This window comes from Chroicocephalus ridibundus, chromosome 1, assembly GCF_963924245.1.
Source record: "Chroicocephalus ridibundus chromosome 1, bChrRid1.1, whole genome shotgun sequence".
NCBI lineage: Eukaryota > Metazoa > Chordata > Aves > Charadriiformes > Laridae > Chroicocephalus > Chroicocephalus ridibundus.
In genome coordinates this window covers 10,590,437-10,611,958 of record NC_086284.1, presented here as the reverse complement: position 1 = coordinate 10,611,958, position 21,522 = coordinate 10,590,437, and the positions used below count along the sequence as shown (strand labels likewise).

General features: G+C 59.0%; 1 protein-coding gene across 1 annotated transcript; it reads right to left on the bottom strand.

Annotated features, from left to right (window-relative positions):
• Positions 1 to 18,752: 18,752 nt before the first annotated feature.
• Positions 18,753 to 20,255, bottom strand: LOC134514786 (zinc finger protein AEBP2-like). The gene is made up of 2 exons (XM_063333078.1): positions 19,970 to 20,255; positions 18,753 to 19,811 (listed from the first exon to the last, which is right to left on the bottom strand). The coding sequence occupies exons 1-2, from the start codon at positions 20,251 to 20,253 to the stop codon at positions 19,352 to 19,354; spliced, it is 744 nt and encodes a 247-aa protein (XP_063189148.1). The 5' UTR covers positions 20,254 to 20,255; the 3' UTR covers positions 18,753 to 19,351.
• Between the last annotated feature and the right edge of the window lie 1,267 nt (positions 20,256 to 21,522).

The window sequence follows — 21,522 nt, the reverse complement described above, 5'->3', positions numbered from 1 at the left end:
CCTCCTCTGCAGGGCGAGTGCGGAGGCCTTGAGCCGGAAGCCCCTCTCCCCACGGGTCCCGCTGGCCACCATGGACTCCATGACAGATGGAGGCTCCTCTTCCTTCAGCTCCCTCTACTCCTTCCCGGAGCCCTGGCCTGGTGCGATGGCGGAGCTGGCAGCACTCGACCGCTCAGGACCCCGCCATCCCCCAAGGGCTGTCAAGGGGAGGGTGGAGGAGCCAGGGCCAGCCCTCTGCCAGGAGTCCCCACAGGAACTGCCAACAAGGACCAAGCAAGAGCCGGTCCCCAGGGAAAGCAGGGACAGGGCGCAGAGCCCTGTGCACACACAGCCTTCACCCTGCAGCCCCCAAGCCATGGCCACGGACCAAGGGGAGCTGGTCATGGAGCTCCTCCACTGTTTTGAGTGCAGCCAGGAGATGGCCAGGCAGTGCTGTGAGATGCTGAAGGTGCTGCAGGCCCGTTGGCAAGGGGCAGCGGGAGCCTGTGACCAGAACCTCCCCGGGGAGCCCTTCCATCCCCTGGGCAGGATGGAGGCGCAGCAGCAGCTGGGGGCCACAGTGAAGCCCCAGCACCTGGGAGCGGAGTGGCCATGGGTGGATGCAGACACGGATGAGGCTGAGGATGGGGACATGGACAAGGAGGAGGACACAGGACCAGACAGAAGTGTGAAGGAGAAGGAAAGGAGCAGCCCTGTGGAGCTTGGCAGGGGGAGCCTGGCAGAAGTGAAGAGAAACAGCAAGACGGGGCCGGGCGAGAACAACTCCATGGGGCCAAGCACCAGCAGCCCCCCAGGCTCAGGCAGGAGCACCCCCATGGATGCGGAAGGGAGGAGGGACAGGGCGCAGAGCCCCGTGAATGTTCTTCCGCCGCCCAGCAGCCCCCCAGCCAAGGCCACGGACGACAAGTTGCTCTACTTGGAGCTCTTGGACACTGTCAAGACCTTGGAGGAGGAGAGGCAGCAGCGCGACGAGGTCGTGGACAGGGAGTGTGACCAGGCGTCCCCAGGGCTGTGCCCACGAGGATGGTGCCTGTGTCAGTGCTGCACCCGGCTCTGGCACCGCCTGAAGGACTGCTGGAGACGCTGCTGCCGGCCGCGCCGCGTCTGCTTCAGCAATTTCCCCTAATGGGTGGGAAGTGTGGGGCCGGGAACCCCCTAGAGTGCCCCTCTTCTGAACCAATAAAAAAGTCAGTATTTTCTCTATCCCTGGTGCTGTGGTTCATCCACCCTTCCCGCAGCTGGGGGTGTTACCCCCTCAGTGCCCAACCCCAGTGCGACAGGCTGGCACCCACAAAACTCGGGGGGAGGTGGTGGCTGATACACCCCGACGGGTGTGTTGGCGCCTGACCCCTGTCCCAGTTGAAGTGGCTGCAGGTCCCCCTGGACAGAGGGAGATGGCCAGGAGAAGGACCCAGAGGGAGACAGCCGGGACAGGGACCCCGGCGCAGCTGGGGATGCTGAGGATCGGCCCTGCTCCTGGCTTAAGGATGCGGAGGAGAAGTGATCCCCCCGTCAGGTGCTGCCCGTGGGTCCTGCTGGGGTCCAGGGTGCAGAGGGGTCTCTTCTCTCTCCTCCTCTGCAGGACGAGTGCGGAGGCATTGAGCAGGGACAGGGTGCAGAACCCTGTGTACATGAAGCCTTCACCCAGAGCGCCCCACCCCACCCCACCGCCCCCCAGCCATGGCCTCGGACCAAGGGGAGCTGGTCGTGGGGCTCCTCGGCTCTTTCGAGTCCACCCAGGAGATGGCCAGGCGGTGCTATGAGATGCTGAAGGTGCTGCAGGCCCGTTGGCAAGGGGCACCGGGAGCCTGTGATCGGAACCTCCCCGGGGAGTCCTTCCATCCCCTGGGCAGGATGGAGGCGCAGCAGCAGCTGGGGGCCACAGTGAAGCCCCAGCACCTGGGAGCGGAGCGGCCGTGGGTGGAGCTCCACAGACCCCGATGGCTGCGGGTGTTTAGAGCATCGAGGGGTTGAGTCGTAGTCGGGTTTTCTGCTGCGTTCAGGCTGTTTCAGCCACTTACCAGCCCGATCTCCAGCCGAAACAGGGCTGGTTTTTGGTTTTGGTGCTGAGCTCTCGCTGACGGCCTCACGCAAGAGCATTAACTTGGGTTTGGCTGAGCATCTGCCTGCACCCAAGTGCGGTTCGCTCACACAGCAGGGCTGCACCCCTCACTGTCCCCTACCCACGCAACAACCTGCACCCGCCCCTGAACGTGGCGGCTTCCCCTTGTGCGGCTCCAACGGCAGCTTCCCCTTCAAATTCCCCCACTCCAACCCGGCGAGAGCCCTGCAGCTGCTGCGGGACCCTGCCAGCCACCCGCGGCACCCAAGTGCTGCCCCACACCCGCCATGGGTGCTATGGTGGACCCCAGCACTGACCTGCCCTGCCCTGGGTGGGCAGCAGCCCCAGAGCTCCACGAACCCCGCGCTCTGTCACCAAAGGCGTCGAGGGCCAGACCCCTCCGTCCCTCCTGGGCACCATCCTGGCCCCAGCCAGCACCCGGAGGGGACGGGGTGGGGGCTGCCCCGCTCCCCTGTGACCCTCACCAGGGCTGCCGGACACTGGAGTGGCGTCTCGGGGGGCTGCAGCAGACCCGGCCCCTGGCCAGGCAGGGTGGCAGGCACTGGTGGGGACACAGGAGGAGCGGAAGGTGTCCATGTGTCCAGAGGAGGCCCCGGAGATGCTGGGAGGGCTGGAGCCCCTCTGCTGTGAGGACAGGCTGGGAGAGTTGGGGGGTTCAGCCTGGAGAAGAGAAGGCTCCACGGAGACCTTGGAGCCCCTTCCAGTCCCTCAAGGGGCTCCAGGAAAGCTGGGGAGGGACTCTGGATGAGGGAGGGGAGCCATGGGACGAGGGGGAAGGGGTTTCCACTGCAAGAGGGGAGATTGAGCTGAGATCTCGGGCAGAAATTCTTGGCTGTGAGGGCGGTGAGCCCCTGGCCCAGGTTGCCCAGAGAAGCTGTGGCTGCCCCATCCCTGGAGGGGTTCAAGGCCAGGTTGGCCGGGGCTTGGAGCAAGCTGGGCTGGTGGGAGGTGTCCCTGCCCAGGGCAGGGGGTGGCACTGGGTGGGCTTTAAGGTCCCTTCCCACCCAAACCATGCCCGGAAGGGGTGGGGCCCTTCTCCTTTTCTCCTCCTTCTCCCTCCCTTCTTGTTATGGTTTGAGAAACCCACCACAATTTCTTGTCCTTTAGAGAACTACTCTCTCACCTGATGACCCCTCCCCACCGGGGAAGAGGAATTGGGGAAAAACAAGGAAACAGGAGGGTTGCAATAGAAATCGATTTACTAGGATAAAACTAAAGAATTAACATTAATAATGCTAAAGAAGCAATGTCAATCCCGATATCAATATAAAATACCCAAGGACTACACCCAGCCCATTCCATCAGCAGGAAGCCGTGCACTCCCAGCAGGGGACAGCCAATGGGGGACACTGCGAGCGCTGCGGCTTCGGGAGGAAGGGAAGGGCTCAGGGCTCCGAGACTTCGGCAAGGAGTTCTCTGGACCACCGCCATCAAGGGAGAGTCGAACTACACAGCAGACTTTATAATTTATATTGAACGTGATGTTCATGCTATGAAATAGTCCTGTTGGCAGCTTGGGGCAAGTGCCCTCCTTCTCTTGCTCTGCCTCATCCCCTGCTGAGTGTCACCAAGGGGGGCTCTGACTGCCCCACGATGGCACTCCCCCAGGCTCAGGCAGGAGCACCCCCATGGATGCGGAAGGGAGGAGGGACAGGGCGCAGAGCCCCATGAATGTTCTTCCGCCGCCCAGCAGCCCCCTAGCCAAGGCCACGGACGAGAGGGAGCTCTTCTTGGAGCTCTTGGACACTGTCAAGACCTTGGAGGAGGAGAGGCAGCAGCATGGCAAGCCTGTGAATAGGGAGTGTGACCAGGCGTCCCCAGGGCTGTGCCCGCTAGGACGGTGCCTGTGTCACTGCTGCACCCGGCTCTGGCACCGCCTGAAGGACTGGTGGAGACGCTGCTGCCGGCCACGCCGTGTCTGCTTCAGAAATTTCCCCCAGTGGGTGGGAAGTGTGGGGCCAGGAACCCCCTGGGGTGCCCCTCTTCTGAACCAATAAAAAAGTCAGTATTTTCTCTATCCCTGTGACTGTCAGCAGATCAGTTTTGTCCCTTGACAGGAGCAGAGAATCAGTTTTGGGTAACGACAACAGTAGATGCTACAGTAATGCCCACTCTCCCGTGGAGATGGGGGGGCCCTTGAGCATTGCACCCCACCCAGAGAGATAGACAACTTCTATTACCGTTAGAAGATGTCGTACCCTCAGCTCATGCCATGATCTTATTTGACATATTGGAAATTATCCCCGGTACGAGAGTAGATCCAAAGACAATTTCTAGAAAGCTTTGCAGATCCTGGCTGTTCATTGGAAGCTCTGCAGCGCAACAGAACCTCAAGAGCGCTGTCAGCAACCATCAGGCCGTGTGCTTCCCTCAGGCGTGCAAAGACCTGATGCTCATTGACGTGGGTCAAGGCTGTCGCACACCTTTGGTGGCACATCCTCCGTGATACCAAAGGACTGTGACATGGGCACCAGTTAATTTACATCCGCTCTAGACGTTTGTGTATTGCCAAAAGGGAGCAGAACCACGAGTGCAGGCTGACGCAGGCTACAGCTCTGCAAGCAAACAGGCCGCACGGACTCCTCTCCTCATAAGCACATTTCCCTGCAAAGGGTGAGGTTCAGAAAAATCGGAAAGGATAAGAAAGTTCCCAGTTACTAAACGCCTAAAAAAACCCCAACAAAACAACCAAAACCAGCCCAATGAGTGAAAAAGAATCACGGTACAAGCACAGGCCACATCCTTTAACTTTTTGGCCTTCGGTCTAGCTAAACAGTGAAATGGTCTCCGCTGCTGAAGTTCAAGTGCCCAGTCTGGGCAGGGCTGGGAGTGCTCAGCCTGGAGAAGAGGCGGCTCAGGGGGATCTCCTCCACGCACATCAATACCTGCAGGGAGGGTGCCAAGAGGACGGAGGCTGGAGCTGGTCATCACCACCGTGAGCAGTGGCAGCAGCTCAGGGCGCTGCTGAGTTCATGGGAGGTTTTGGGATGGTGTGAGACCCGTGAAGGGGTAATCCCAAGTCCTCCTGTCCCTTTGCTGAACATCTCCTTCTCTCCCTTTGGGGCGCACAGGCCTCAGACTTGTGCTCCCACACTTTTCTGTGGGCCCAGAAGGCAAATGTGTGGAGCCTCTGAAAGCATTTTGCCTGGAAGGGATCGACTCAAAGGTGTGTCTTCTCAGGGATGCCCGCACCTCCCCTTCTATCCCTTGCTGACCCTCCACCCCCTTCCCTTTCTGTCCGCAAGCCTTCCCTCTTGTGTCTGCTCTTCCCCAGGCTGCTCCTGCCTGCCCCTGTGTCCGCGTCCCTGTCCTTGTTCACGTCTGCATCTGCGTCCATGTCCCTGTCTGCCCCCAGCCCCAGTTGCTCCCTCCCAAGGCACTGGGGTGTCACGCTTTCGGCTGGGGTGGGGATGACTTCCTTGCGAGCAGGTGGTGTAGCGCTGTGTTTTGGATTTGGGATGAAAACAGTGTTGGTAGCGCACTGGTGGTTTTAGCTGTTGCTGAGCTCTCAAGGCCTTTTCTGCTCCTCACGCTGCCCGACCGACAGTGGCCTGGGGGGCACAGGGAGTTGGGAGGGGACAGAGCCAGGACAGCTGACCCCGACTGAGCAAAGGGACATTCCGTGCCATTTGACGTCACGCTCAGTATATAAAGCCGGGGAAAGAAGAAGGAAGGGCTGATGTTCAGAGTGATGGCGTTTGTCTTCCCAAGTCCCCCTCACGCTGCCGGAGCCCGGCTTTCCTGGAGACGGCTGAACCCCCGCCTGCAATGGGAAGCAGCCAACGGGTTCCTTGTTTGGCTTTGCTTGTGCGCGCGGCTTTTGCTTTGCGTATTAAACTGCCTTTCTCTCACGCCACGACTTTCCTCCCTTTCCCACTTCCCATTCTGTGTGTCCAGAGAAGGGCAAGGGAGCTGCTGAGGGCTCTGGAGCACAGGCCACGGCGCCGGGCCCTCAGCCGCCCCACAGCCGGGCGCAGCCCCGCCCCAGGCCCCGGCCCCGGCCCCGGCCCCGGCCCCGACCCCGGCCCCGGCCCCGACCCCGGCCCGGCCCGGCCCACAGCGGCGGCCGATGGCGGCGCTCGGGGGTTCCCTCCCAGGAGGCGGCGGTGTTCCCCCCGCATATCCCTGCAACGTGATCAGGAACTAGTGCTGAAGGGCCGTCTGTGTCTTCTCGCGAATTCTCACTCGCCAAGGGACAGCTTCGGGGCAGGTACGTCCGCAAGGGAGCGGGGGTTGGTGGCGAAAAAAGGCAAAAAAGGGGCTATTCCGGAGCTGCCCGGGGCCGGGGAAAGGCCGGGAGGGCGCAGGCCGGCCGCGAGGGCCGGCAGCTGGCGGGGGGGCGCTGACGGGCCGGGCCGGGGCGAGCAGGAACGGCGCTCAATTTAAACGGGGTGTAACGGCCCCCACCGGTCGCTTCCCGAGGGACAGCTTCGGGGCAGGTACGTCCGCAAGGGAGCGGGGGTTGGTGGCGAAAAAAGGCAAAACAGGGGCTTTTCCGGAGCTGGGGAAAGGCCGGGAGAGCGCAGGCCGCCCAGCAGAGCCAGCAGCTCCCAGGGGGGCTGCTGACAAGATGGGGGACACAGCAGATTCCCCGCCCTCCCTCTGCCTAGCTGAAGAAGGTAACGAAGAGGACAGGGGGCTGTGGGAACATGTTCCTGCCCGGCGAAGCAGGCGTGTCTCCCCAGTAACTCCCTGGCCTTCCAGGTACCCTGAAAAACCAGGTACGAGGCTCTGCGAGGGGAACCTAATGCTGACGAGGAAGATAATGCAGTGTCCACAGAGGTGTTGCCAAGGTTAAGCCAAACCACACCTCGCATCAAAACGTCTTCAGTTAAGAAGAAAAGACGGGTCACTGTTGTAGGCGACTCCATCCTGAAGGGAGCGCAAGGCCCGATATGCAGACCAGACCCACTTCTCAGGGAAGTGTGCTCAGGGAAGGGGCCCGGGTTAAAGATACCAGAAGAAAACTTCTCTCCCTGGTAAGCCCCTCCGATTATTAACCGCTCCTCATTTTTCAGACAGGCAGAGATGATCTGTTACCGAGAATCCCAAGGGAGATCAAGAGAGACTTCTGGGCCTTGGGATGACTAGGAAAGGGCTCAGGAGCGCAAGTCGTGCTCTCCTCTGTCGTTGCAGGCACAGGGAAGGATGAGGAAAGCAACAGGAAGAGCCCGCAGATCAATACCTGGCTGCGAGCCTGGTGTCAGCGGCAGGACTTTGGGGTTTTTGATCACAGCATGGTTTGACAGGACAGCAGGCCTGTTGGAGACCGATGGGATACACCTGCCTCAAAAGGGGAAAAGGATCCTTGCACAGGAGTTGGCAGGGCTCATCAAAGGGGCTTTCAAGTAGATTTGAAGGGGGAAAGGGATGAATCCGGCAGCAGAGACGCAAGGGTCGTTGATGGGTTAGAAGCTACGGCTGCGCCTGGGAATGGTCAGGTAGGAGTGAAGCCTTCTTCCAGCAAAAAGGTGTCAGGATCAGCAGGCCAGCTGAAGTGCTTCCACACTCATGCCTGCAGCATGGGCAAGAAAGAGGAGGAGCTGGAAGCCATTGTGCAGCAGGACAGCTATGACATAGTCGCCGTCACGGAAACGTGGTGGGCTGAGTTGCACACCCTGCGGGAGCACAGCACTCGTTCCCTGTGCACCTTGAATATCCAGTGTCATATCCACGACCCTCATGGGCAACTGGTCAGGGGAATGTCATGGGCCAACTTGGCCAAGAGAGCCCCAAAACTGTGCGTGAACCTCTTCTTTGAAAGAGTCACGAAGCACGATCACCTAGCCAGGATCCTGCTAGCGGAGATGCCAGTCAGCAGCATAAGAGTCTGCGGAGCTACAGTTTCAGAGACCCAGGCTGGAGAATGAGACGCACCCTCACCAACCTCCTCCCAGCCTCCTGGCGTGTTCTGCAGGTACGGGAACCCAGAGTGACATCTCACCGCGGTATCACAAAGCTAAGCAAAGTGATCCTCCAGGCCTTCTGCATAGCAGCGCTCAGCAGGAGGAATTCCTGACCACTTCAGTGTTATGGCCAGAGGGTCATTTTCATAAGTGAGCCACTGCGGTGTTCCACTCTAGCCTGGTTGAGGTCGTTGTCCTTGTCCAGTTGCGATGCCCGTTACGCCAGTCTTCACTGTCAGGCTGATGTCAGGTTGCCCTCATAAAAAGCTAAAACGCCCAAAATACTGGTGCTGGGATGTCAGCTGTGAGCAAAAAGAGCTTTTCAGGCAGGAAAACCTCAATTTTGTGAAAAAGCTTTAGGCTTGTTCTAGTAACTGACAACTTTCTTATCCTTTCCGATTTTTCTGAACCCCACCCTTTTGCAGGGCAATCTGCTCATGAGGAGAGGAGTCCGTGCGGCCTGTTTGCTTGCAGAGCTGTAGCCTGCGTCAGCCTGCACTCATGGTTCTGCTCCCTTTTGGCAAAACACAAACGTCTAGAGCAGATGTAAATTAAGTGGTGCCCATGTCAGAGCCCTTTGGTGTCACGGAGGATGTGTGTTCCTGGCCCCACACTTCCCAGCCATTGGGGGAAATTGCTGAAGCAGACGCGGCGTGGCCGGCAGCAGCGTCTCCACCAGTCCTTCAGGCGATGGCAGAGCCGGGTGCAGCAGTGACACAGGCACCGTCCTAGCGGGCACAGCCCTGGGGACGCCTGGTCACACTCCCTGTCCACGGGCTCGCTGTGGTGCTGCCCCTCCTCCTCCAAGGTCTTGACAGTGTCCAAGAGCTCCAAGTAGAGCTCGCTCTCGTCTGTGGCCTTGGCTGGGGGGCTGCTGCATGTTCACGGGGCTCTGCGCCCTGTCCATCCTCCCTTCCACATCCATGGGGGTGCTCCTGCCTGAGCCTGGGGGGCTGCTGGTGCTTGGCCCCATGGAGTTGTTCTCGCCCGGCCCCATCTTGCTGTTTCTCTTCACTTCTGCCAGGCTCCTCCTGCCGAGCTCCACGGGGCTGCTCCTTTCCTTCTCCTTCACACTTGTGTCTGCTCCCGTGTCCTTCTCCTTGTCCATGTCCCCATCCTCAGCCTTATCCGTGTTTGCATCCACTCACGGCCACTCCACTCCCAGGTGCTGGGGCTTCACTGTGGCCCCCAGCTGCTCCTGCACCACCATCCTGCCCAGGGGATGGAAGGGCTCCCCGGGGAGGTTCCAATCACAGGCTCCCGCCCTTGCCAACGGGCCTGCAGCACCTTCAGCATCTCACAGCACTGCCTGGCCATCTCCTGGGTGGACTCAAAAGGGTGGAGGAGCTCCATGATCAGCTCCCCTTGGTCTGTGGCCATGGCTGGGGGGCTGCAGGGTGAAGGCTGCGTGTGCACAGGGCTCTGCGCCCTGTCCCTGCTTTCCCTGGGGACCGGCTCTTGCTTAGTCCTTGTTGGCAGTTCCACTGGGGATTCCTGGCAGAGGGCTGGCCCTGGCTCCTCCACTCTCCCCTTGACAGACCTGGGGGTACAGCGGGGTCTTGAGCGGTTGAGCGCTGCCAGGTCCACCATCCCACCAGGCCAGGGCTCTGGGAAGGAGTAGAGGGAGCTGAAGGAAGAGGAGCCTCTGTCTGTCAGAGAGTCCATGGTGGCCAGCGGGGCCCATGGGGAGAGGGGCTTCCTGCTTGAGTCCTCCACACTCGCCCTGCAGAGGAGGAGAAAGAGACCCCGCTGCACCCCGGAGCCCAGCGGGACCCGCGGGCAGCACCCCTCCTTGGCCGGTGGGCAGGGCTGCCCAGCGCAGGCAGGGGCAGGGCACGGGGTGAGGGTCTGGGGCAGCATCTGGGGTCTCCCCCACACTCACCGCTTCTCCTGCTTGGGCCGGGATTTCCTAACTCCTCTATCCACTGGCTGAGAAGCTGCAGAGGGAGGAGACAGAGTGAGCGGCCAGCAGCTGCCGGCACAGCCCCGGCTCAGGGCTGCCGTGGGGTGTCGGCCGTTTGCAGGGTGCTCGATGCTGGGGCCACTCACCGCTCTGCTTCTCTGTCTGGGCTCTTGTCTTCCTTTTCCGACGCTTCTTCTTGTTCTTCTTCCACCACTTCTGCAAGGTCCCTAGGAGCTGGGTGAGACGGGATCACCTCCCAGTCCCACACCACAGCCCCCCACGGCACCCCACACCACCCCACGCCATCCCTCGCCACCCCACGCTGCAGCACAGTGTGGTGCAACAGTCACCTACCTGAAGCCGCTTGCTCTGCAGCACAGATGAGAATACGCTGAGCCCCATCACAATCAGGAGGAGAGGGCCCAGGGGAGACACGGCGTCAGAGCGCCCCATGGCACCGACTCCAGTGTGGCTGCGGTGCTCCCAGTCACCAGCACAGAACCGCGATGCGGCTCCCCAGTGTCCTCCTGGGTCCCCAGTGACGGGACCCGCAAGACTGCTGGGGGGTCAGAGGCCGAGGCTGCAGTCTGCCCAGACAATGCCAGACTGCGGTGCCCAGCATCCGCTGACGGCTCCAGCGGGGACCGCGTCCCCCTTTTATAGTGTGGCAGGGGGGCACATCCCCCTTTGTGACATCATGGGGCAGTCAGAGCCCCCCTTGGTGACACTCAGCAGGGGATGAGGCAGAGCAAGAGAAGGAGGGCACTTGCCCCAAGCTGCCAACAGGACTATGTCATAGCATGAACATCACGTTCAATATAAATTATAAAGTCTGCTGTGTAGTTTGACTCTCCCGTGATGGCGGTGGTCCAGAGAACTCCTTGCCACAGTCTCGGAGCCCTGAGCCCTTCCCTTCCTCGTGAAGCTGCAGCGCTTGCAGTGCCCACCATTGGCTGTCCCCTGCTGGGAGTGCACGGCTTCCTGCTGATGGAATGGGCTGGGTGTAGTCCTTGGGTATTTTATATTGATATCGGGATTGACACTGCTTCTTTAGCATTATTAATGTTAATTCTTTAGTTTTATCCTATTAAATCGATTTCTATTGCAACCCTCTTGTTTCCTTGTTTTTCCCCAATTCCCCTTCCCCGGTGGGGAGGGGTCATCGGGTGAGAGAGTAATTGTCTAAAGGACAATAAATTGTGGTGGGTTTCTCAAACCATAACAAGAAGGGAGGGAGAAGGAGGAGAAAAGGAGAAGGAGAAGGGCCCCACCCATTCCGGGCATGGTTTGGGTAGGAACCGACCTTAAAGGCCACCCAGTGCCACCCCCTGCCCTGGGCAGGGACACCTCCCACCAGCCCAGCTTGCTCCAAGCCCCGGCCAACCTGGCCTTGAACCCCTCCAGGGATGGGGCAGCCACAGCTTCTCTGGGCAACCTGGGCCAGGGGCTCACCGCCCTCACAGCCAAGAATTTCTGCCCGAGATCTCAGCTCCATCTCCCCTCTTGCAGTGGAAACCCCTTCCCCCTCGTCCCATGGCTCCCCTCCCTCATCCAGAGTCCCTCCCCAGCTTTCCTTGAGCCCCCTGACGGACTGGAAGGGGCTCCAAGGTCTCCGCGGAGCCTTGTCTTCTCAAGGCTGAACTTTTATAGATATTATTCAGTATTCCTGCTAAAAAATGAGACCCTTGTCTGACCGTCTGGTTTCATTTCAGTCAGTATCTGGGAATGATTTCCCACAAAAGTGCTTTGACCATTCCTGGGGGATCAGCTTTCCTGGTAGGAAAAGCTTCTACTCCTCCTGAGGGTGGATCCATGATTACCAGCAGGTGCTTAACGCCTTCCACAGGAGGCATGTCAGCATAACCCATCTGCAGCCTTTGGAATGTGTTTCTTTCCCATCTACAAGAAGGGTCGGAAGGAGGATCTGGGAAACTACAGGCCTGTGAGCCTGACGTCGGTACCAGAGAAGATCGTGGAGAGGATCATCTTGAGTGAGCTCTCACGGCAAGTGCAGGGCAGCCACGGAATCAGGGCCAGCCAGCATGGGTTTAGGAAAGGGAGGTCCTGCTTAACCAACCTGATCTCTTTCTGTGACCATGTGAGCCGCCTGCTGGATGCGGGGAAGGCTGTGGACGTTGTCTCTCTGGACTTTGGTAAGGCCTTTGACACCGTCCCCCACAGCATTGTCCTGGAGAAGCTGGCGAATCGTGGCATAGACAAGTGCACTCTTTGCTGGGTTAAAAACTGACTGGATGGCCGTGCCCAGAGAGTAGCGATTAGTGGGGTGAAATCCTCTTGGTGGCCGGTCACCAGTGGTGTCCCTCAGGGCTCAGTTTTGGGGCCAGTTTTGTTTAAAATCTTTATCAATGATCTGGATGAGGGGATTGAGTGCACCCTCGGTAGGTTTGCAGATGACACCAAACTAGGTGGGAGTGTTGATCTGCTTGAGGGAAGGAAGGCTCTACAGAGGGCCCTGGACAGGCTGGAGGGATGGGCCAAGGCCAATTGGATGAGGTTTAATAAGGCCAAGGGCCGGGTCCTGCATTTCGGTCACAACAACCCCAAGCAACGCTAGGGGCTTGGGGAAGAGTGGCTGGAAAGCTGCCCCGCAGAAAAGGACCTGGGGGTGCTGGTGGCCGGCCAGCTTAACATGAGCCAGCAGTGTGCCCAGGTGGCCAAGAAGGCCAACAGCATTCTGGCTTGTATGAGGAATAGCGTGGCCAGCAGGAGTAGGGAAGTGACCGTGCCTCTGTACTCGGCACTGGTGAGGCCTCACCTCGAGTGCTGTGTTCAGTTCTGGGCCCCTCTGTACAAGAGGGACCTTGAAGTGCTGGAGCGTGTCCAGAGGAGAGCTACCAGGCTGGTGAGGGGTCTGGAGACCAAGTCCTATGAGGAGAGGCTGAGGGAGCTGGGCATGTTTAGTTTGGAGAAGAGGAGGCTGAGGGGAGACCTCATTGCCCTCCACAAGTCCCTGAAAGGAGGCTGGAGAGAGGTGGGTGTTGGCCTCTTCTCCCAGGTGAATAATGACAGGACCAGAGGAAATGGTCTGAAGCTGCAGCAGGGGAGGTTTAGATTAGATAGTAGGAAGAATTACTTCACTGAAAGAGTGGTCAGGCACTGGAATGACCTGCCCGGGGAGGTGGTTGAGTCACCATCCCTAGAGGTGTTTAAGAAACGCCTAGATTTGGCACTTCAGGGCATGCTCTAGTGACAGAGATTGTAGGGGGGGTTTGTGTGTGTGTATGGTTGGACTCGATGATCTCAAAGGTCCTTTCCAGCCATGAAGAGTCTCTGATTCTATGATTCCCAGTTAGGCTTACTTCCGCCTCCAGTACAGTCAACTCTTGGGATCCCCCTGTGACCCCAGAAATACAAATGGGTTCTGACCCTCTATAGCTTGACGGTATTAGAGCGCACTGTGCACCTGTGTCCGCTAGAGCCTTATACTCCTGAGGGTCTGATGTGCCAGGCCATCGAGCCCACACCGTCCAATAAACCCGGTTGTCCCTTTCTTCCACCTGGCCGGAGGCAGGGCCCCTCTAATACCAGTCATAGTATCCGTTACTCACTCACTTCTTGCAGAAATGACTTGGAAGTTCCTTCTAGAGGATCAGAAGCAAGATCAGGCCTTCTGCTCTGTCTGGGGAACTGCCCGCTGGAAAGTGGGGCGGCACTTTTCCTGGAGGGATCCCCTTTTGTGGTTGTCCTTCCTTGCAACTCCTGTACCCGTGTCCGCAGGATCCAAGTAGGTTGTCCATCCCACTTCCTCATGTCCTCCCCGTGGTCACGCAGGTAGAAGAACCACAGGGTGCCTCGTGGTGTGTACCTGAGATGCTGGCCCGTACAGGTGGGGAGTAGGACGTATTCTCTTCAAGTTGCTGGACCTTTCGGGACAGTTTCTCCACAGCTGGGACAAGGCGGGAAGAGAGACTTTCTTCATATCGCTGGAGCCGTCCAGCCACCTCATCCACCGTTGGTCCCTCTTCGCCTTTCCATTCCGTTACTGCCAGTGAGTTGGCATATGACGACGGTGCGCTTCGTACAAACTTCCGCCACATGGGCCTTGTGCATTGCACCTCATCAGGGTCTGTGGGTAAGTCTGCATTGTCCGAGTCATAATAAATCATCTCCCGCACGGCTAATTCTCTCAGGTACTGGATACCTCTTTCCATGGTAGTCCTCTTGCTTGGTTGACATACAACATCTTCACTGAAGGGGTACCTCTCCCTCACGCCTGACAGGAGTCGTTGCCAGAGGCTGAGGGCTTGGGTCTTCTTTCCAATTGCCTTGTCAATGCCGCCTTCCCTAGAGAGGGATCCCAGCTGCCTGGCTTCCCTACCCTCTAATTCCAGGCTACTGGCCCCGTTATCCCAACACCGAAGCAGCCAGGTGACAATGTGCTCGCCTGAAAGTGGGCTAAAATCTTCTCGCATATCCCACGGCTCACTCAAGGATAGGGATCGGGTAATTATCTCTGGTTCTGCCCCTTCCTCCTCTTCTCATGATGGCCCTGGTTCATCATCATCTCTTACTAAGCGAACTGATTTCTTCATGTACTTCTTCTGTATGGGGGCAACTGATACTGGCACGGGTTGGTTCCCTGGTTCAGCGGCAGTGTCTGCCACAGGGCTTGCAGTAGCCACAGTGTCTGCCACAGGGCTTGCAGTAGCCGCAGTGTCTGTCACGGCATCGCGGAATCTTCAGAGTTGGAAGGGACCTCTAGAGATCATCTAGTCCAACTCCCCTGCTAGAGCAGGATTGCCTAAAGCACATCCCTCAGGGCTGCATCCAGGCGGGTCTTGAAAATCGCCAGAGAAGGGGACTCCACAACCTCCCTGGGCAGCCTGTTCCAGTGCTCTCTCACCCTCACCGTAAAGAAGTTTTTCCGTGTATTTGAACGGAACTTCCTATGTTCTAGCTTGTGCCCATTGCCCCTTGTCCTGTCACTGGGAACCATTGAAAAGAGCCTGGCTCCGTCCTCCTTAAACCCACCCTTTAGGTACTTGTAAACATTAATCAGGTCCCCCCTCAACCTTCTCTTCTCCAGGCTAAAGAGTCCCAGCTCTTTCAGCCTTTCCTCATAAGGGAGATGCTCCAGTCCCATAATCATCTTGGTTGCCCTACGCTGGACTCGCTCCGGTAGTTCCCTGTCCCTCTTGAACTGGGGAGCCCAAAACTGGACACAATACTCCAGTTGTGGCCTCCCCAGTGCAGAGTAGAGGGGGAGAATGACCTCCCTCGACCTACTGGCCACAGTCTTCAATATGCAGCCCAGGATGCCATTGGCCTTCTTGGCGACAAGGGCACACTGCTGGCTCATGGATAGTTTGCTGTCTACTAGGACCCCCAGGTCCTTCTCCTCAGAGCTGCTTCCCAGCATGTCCGCCCCTAACCTATACTGGTGCTGTCGGTCTGGTCTCCATCTCTTTCCCCTGAGGGTGCTGCATAACACTGAGCAGTGCCTGGTAGATAGTGGCCAGGGCCCCGCACAGTGCGGTGAGTTGTGCCTCTCTAGAAGAGCCCCGGTATTTCCCCTGCAGATATTCTACTCCTCTCTCAGGGTCCTGTAATTGTTCAGGGGTGAAGTCCCAGAGCATTGGAGGCGAGAAGTTCTCTAGGTACCTGCCCCTGTTCTCCCACATGCCATGCCACCCCTGCCTGTCCAGCCTCAGAGCTGGGGAGGGACTCTGGATGAGGGAGGGGAGCCATGGGACGAGGGGGAAGGGGTTTCCACTGCAAGAGGGGAGACTGAGCTGAGATCTTGGGCAGAAATTCTTGGCTGTGAGGGCGGTGAGCCCCTGGCCCAGGTTGCCCAGAGAAGCTGTGGCTGCCCCATCCCTGGAGGGGTTCAAGGCCAGGTTGGCCGGGGCTTGGAGCAAGCTGGGCTGGTGGGAGGTGTCCCTGCCCAGGGCAGGGGGGTGGAATGAGATGATCTTTAAGGTCCCTTCCCACCCAAACCATTCTGTGATTCTATATCTATATGTCACCACCGAGACAACTGCTCGGGGGGCCGTGACCCCTCAACCCTGCAGCTGGGGCAGCCCCGGCCGAGTCAGGTTCCCGCTCTCAGGCTCCTCTTCCTTGGCGCTGGTGGATCTTCCACCCTGCAGGTCCATGAAGGGCCAAGGGGGGCTCAGGACGAGCCACCCTCATGGGGCACCGGTGGCCACCACTGTCCCTAGGGGCAGTGAGTCCACAGGGCCATCATGCAGCATTGCCCAGGACCAGCACACTCATGAGGAAGACCATGAGGAAGAAGACCCACATGAAGAAGCGGTCCATCACCTTGGCCACCTTCTTCCACTCGCCGGTCCGGCGCTGGGAGGCTTGGTGATGCCGGAAGCAGCCGGCGACGTAGCCCACGTTCCTCAGCAGGTCATTGTGGTGGCACAGGCAGCGGTCCCGGGGACAGCCCCCTGCCTCGGCACCCACCTCCCCCTCCATGGGGCTCTCCCCCGGCCCCCCAGTGTCCTCCCTGCCCACCCGCCTGCCCAGCACCCGCTGGGGGCTCTTGCAGCTCTCGCCCACCTCGTAGACACAGCAGAGCCGGGCCATGTGGTGGAGGATGAGCCACCTGGCCCAGGGGGGCACGGGCCGGGGCCCCGGGCCGCAGTGGTGGACGTTCATGATGAAGATGGTCAGCGCGGTGGAGGCCGTGATCATGGTCATGGTGGCGATGTAGTACTTCCCTGCGTGGGTAATGGGTGGTGACGCCGCGGCGGGGTGGGGAGAGACCCCTGCCCACCTCCCCGCATCGAAACCTCCCCTGGCATGGAATCCATCGGGTCCCCGGTGTGCAGCCGGTTGCGGAGGTCGATCTGGTTCCCGTTGTAGCTCCAGGAGCCGAAGGTGAGGCGGCACCGCTGCCCGTCGAAGGGCAAGTAGGAGACATCCACCTTGCAGGAGCTCTTGGTGATGGCGGGCGAGTCCCACGTGATGTGCCCGTCGGAGCGCAGCACCACGTTGGTCTCCACCGAGCCGCCAAAGCCGTCGTCGGCGCTGGGGGAGGGATCGCTGTGAGGCCAGGATGGCCCCGAGCCCCACGTGGGGCAAGGGTCTGCGGGGCCGGGGCCGAGCACTGGTCCCCAACCCCGTGTCCCCTCCCCACGTCACCCCCAGGAAGAGGGGGCTCGCTGCCCCTGGTCACCCCCGTGGTGGCACATCCCAGCTGCCAGGTGGGTGGCACACCAGGCTGATGCCAGCACCTCCTGCCGCCGCCTTCTCACCCAGTCGAGGTGACCGTCTCCCCACATCCCCCACAGCAGGACCCCCCTGCTCCCTGTTGGCAACACCGCCAGCCCCAGCCTCAGCCCCCCCAGCTCTGGGAGCAGCCGGGGGTGGGGGAGGGCGAGCAGCACCCACTCGTTGTAGAGGATGATGATGGCCGGCCGCCAGACGTAGCTGCTGGGGATGCGGATGCTGTCGATGCCGCCGTAAGCGTCCTTGTCCCACGCGAGGTGGGCGTCCAGCCAGGCCTGACGGACCCACAGGTAGGAGGTGAGGACCTGGTTCACCTTGTCCTGCCGAGGGCAGAGGGTGGGGGACGGGGACAGGGACAGACCTCGCTGCCCCCCTGTGGAATAAATACTACATTGGCTAAAAACACAAAAGTACAGCATTGTTCACACAGGAAGGAAAAGTAGAAAATCAAGAGGCTTCTGAGGGAGAAAACAGCTGCAGGTGGCATGAAGGATACAACACCTGTGGTTCCCTGATAAACTACATGACGTACGGGACGGGATGCAATTATTCCGCGGCTTTACCTTAGGATGTATAGCGGATACGGGAATGGGATGATACCAGGAAACAGATAAGCTGCCAATTAGCTGCCCGCTCCATACTCGGAGCCAACATTTTTCCAAATTTTAATGAAATGCTGTCCTTTGTGTGAACTTTGCTCATTAGAATGTCATTATAATACCAAAACACACCTCCACCCCGAAGGCTACCCGCCTCCAAGGTGCGACCGCTCCTTCTTGAGCCTGCGCCCTGAGCTTCTCGTAAACTAGACCTTTAACTGTGAAGCGAGAAAAGTTTACACCACTCATGGTAAAAGTATGTACGACTAAAGTCACTCAAACTCCACCTCGAAGATAATAAATACAAAAACAGCCCGAGAGAGGGGGGATACCCAGGGAAGACACCATCGCAAAGAATTCCATCACTGGCTTCTGGGAGCAGGCGACGGGCTGAGCCTCTCTTCCCCCGCATAGGGACACCTTTGGGTAAGACATAGATTATACCGAGGGCTCCCTCGGGAAACTCAGAAATTTCTCTAGAGACTCTCTTTTCTACATGTATAGCCAGGCTGTATCGTTAGAACTTTGTCCCGCGTTTTGTAGATGTAACAATACTTTCATTTGCACGTGCTTTGCAGACAGTGTATTTATCACCGGCTGCCCTAAGAACCTATCTATCTGTTGCTTAAATAAACTGCACTTTTTGAAGTAGCTCGTCCTTTTGGTTTCTCACCGAACGCGACCAAAGACTCGAGAGTGGCTGTGCTAGTTCATGAGCACGACTAGACGGAAGGTGCAGTCCACTATTACTGTGCCCAAATCGTAACACTTTAATACACATTAAACGCCATTGGGCTGATAGCGCTGAATTGGGCATCCCTCAGGATTTAAACCCAGCCGCACCTGGCCTCCCACCTCGGTGAGGAGTGTTAGAACACAAGGGGGTTCCTTTTCTGCCAAAACCGCTTTGCCCCTTTTCACGCGACACCCCCGACCCGCCCCCTGGGCCCCAGCCTGGCGGCCTCTGCAAGGGTCCCGAGGGCTGGGCTGCCTTTGGGGGGTTGCGCTGGTCTGGGGGGGCTGGGCAGGGTTGAGCTGGACGCCAGCGGTCCCAGCTCATTTTGGGGAGGGCTGTGCTGCTTTGGGGGGGGTTGGAGAGAGCTGAGCCGGTTTCCAGTGATCCCAGCTCATCTGGGGGAGGACTGGCTCATGTTAAGCTGGCCGGCCACCAGCACCCCCAGGTCCTTTTCTGCGGGGCAGCTTTCCAGCCACTCTGCCCCAAGCCCCTGGCGTTGCTTGGGGTTGTTGTGACCGAAATGCAGGACCCGGCCCTTGGCCTTATTAAACCTCATCCAATTGGCCTTGGCCCATCCCTCCAGCCTGTCCAGGGCCCTCTGTAGAGCCTTCCTTCCCTCAAGCAGATCAACACTCCCTCCTAGCTTGGTGTCATCTGCAAACTCACTGAGGGTGCATTATTGTTACACATAATAACAGATGATCTGAGATAAAGATAGTAAACACAATAATAGACGTTGTCTCTCTCTTCGGGTGGGGTGTAATGCACAAGGGGCAAGGGCCCCCCCATCTCCACAGGAGAGTCGGCATTACTGTAGCACATACTGCTGTCATTACACAAAACTGATTCTCTGCTCCTGTCAAGGGACAAAACTGATCTGCTGACAGTCACAGGGATAGAGAAAATATTGACTTTTTTATTGGATCAGAAGTGGGGCACCCCAGGGGGTTCCCGGCCCCACACCTCCCAGCCATTAGGGGAAATTTCTGAAGCAGATGCAGCGCGGCCGGCAGCCGGCTCTCGCCATGGGCTGTCTGGCCATGGCAGTCTGGCCATGGGCTCGCCGCGCTGCTGCCTCTCCCCCCACGCCTTGAAAATGTGCAAGAGGTCAAGTAGACCTCTTGCGTGGTCCTTGTTGGCAGTTCCTGTGGGGGCTCCTCGCAGAGGGCTGGCCCTGGCTCCTCCACCCTCCCCTTGACAGCCCTGGGGGGATGGCGGGGTCCTGAGCGGTTGAGTGCTGCCAGCTCCGCCATCCCACCAGGACAGGCCTCCGGGAAGGGTAAAGGAAGCTGAGGAAGAGTAGCCTCTGTCTGTCATGGAGTCCATGGTGGCCAGCGGGGCCCGTGGGGAGAGGGGCTTCCGGCTCAAGGCCTCCGCACTCGCCCTGCAGAGGAGGAGAAAGAGACTCCGCTGCACCCCAGACCCCAGCGGGACCCGCGGGCAGCACCCCCCTTGGCTGGCCGTCAGGGCTGCCCAGCGCAGGCAGGGGCAGGGCACGGGGTGAGGGTCTGGGGCAGCATCTGGGGTCTCCCCCACACTCACCGCTTCTCCTGCTTGGGCCAGGATTTCTCCACTCCTCCAGCCACTGTCTGAGAAGCTGCAGAGGGAGGAGACAGAGTGAGCGGCCAGCAGCTGCCGGCACAGCCCCAGCTCAGGGCTGCCTTCTCAGCTTTCTCAGAGCTCAGCTCTGCTTCTCCGGCTGGGCTCTTGTCTTCCTTGCCTGACGCTTCTTCTTCTCCTTCACTTCTGGAAGGTCCCCAGGAGCTGGGTGAGACGGGAGCCCCACCCAGTCCCACACCACAGCCACCCACACCACCCCACGCCATCCCTCGCCACCCCATGCCACAGCACAGTGTGCTGCAACAGTCAAGTCACCTACCTGAAGCAGCTTCCTCCGCAGCACAGATGAGAATACGCTGAGCCCCATCACAATCAGGAGGAGAGGGCCCAGGGGAGACAAGGCATCAGAGCGCCCATGGCACGGACTCCAGTGTGGCTGCAGTGCTCCAAGTCACCATCACAGAACCGCAATTTAGCTCCCCAGTGTCCTCCTGGGTCCTTGTTTTTCCCCCAGTTCCCCTTCCCGGTTGGGGAGGGGTCATCGGGTGAGAGAGTAGTTCTCTAAAGGACAAGAAATTGTGGTGGGTTTCTCAAACCATAAGGAGAAGGAGAACAGGAGGGGGAGAACAGGAGGGGGAGAACAGGAGGGGGAGAACAGGAGGGGGAGAACAGGAGGGGGAGAACAGGAGGGGGAGAACAGGAGGGGGAGAACAGGAGCGGGAGAAGAGGAGCGGGAGAAGAGGAGCGGGAGAAGCGCCCCACCCCTTCAGGGAATGGTTTGGGTAGGAATGGACCTTAAAGCCCACCCAGTGCCACCCCCTGCCCTGGGCAGGGACACCTCCCACCAGCCCAGCTTGCTCCAAGCCCCGGCCAACCTGGCCTTGAACCCCTCCAGGGATGGGGCAGACACAGCTTCTCTGGGCAACCTGGGCCAGGGGCTCACCGCCCTCACAGCCAAGAATTTCTGCCCGAGATCTCAGCTCAGTCTCCCCTCTTGCAGTGGAAACCCCTTCCCCCTCGTCCCATGGCTCCCCTCCCTCATCCAGAGTCCCTCCACAGCTTTCCTGGAGCCCCTTGAGGGGCTGGAAGGGGCTCCAAGGTCTCCGCGGAGCCTTCTCTTCTCTTCTCTTCTCCAGGCTGAACGTTTCATCGAATCACAGAATTTCAGAGTTGGAAGGGACCTCTAGAGATCATCTATCCAACTCCCCTGCTAAAGCAGCATTGCCCACAGCACATTACTCAAGACTGCAGCCAGGCACGTCTTGAAAGTCTCCAGAGAAGGAGACTCCACAACCTCCCTGGGCAGCCTCTTCCAGTGCGCTCTCACCCTCACCGTGAAGAAGTTTTTCCTCAGGTTTGATCGGAACTTCCTATGTTCCACCTTGTGCCCGTTACCCCTCGTCCTCTTACTGGCAGCCACTGAAAAGAGTCTGGCTCCATCCTCCTTCAGCCCACCCTTCAGATACTTGTAAACATTAAGAAGGTCTCCCCGCAGCCTTCTCTTCTCCAGGCTGAACAACCCCAACTCTCTGCTG

Coding starts and splice junctions, on each gene's coding strand:
- LOC134514786 (XM_063333078.1), bottom strand. CDS start 20,253: ATGGCGTGGGGTGGTGTGGGTGGCTGTGGTGTGGGACTGGGTGGGGCT. Junction 19,812..19,969: donor TGGCCCAAGCAGGAGAAGCG/GTGAGTGTGGGG, acceptor CCTCCTCTGCAG/GGCGAGTGCGGAGGCCTTGA.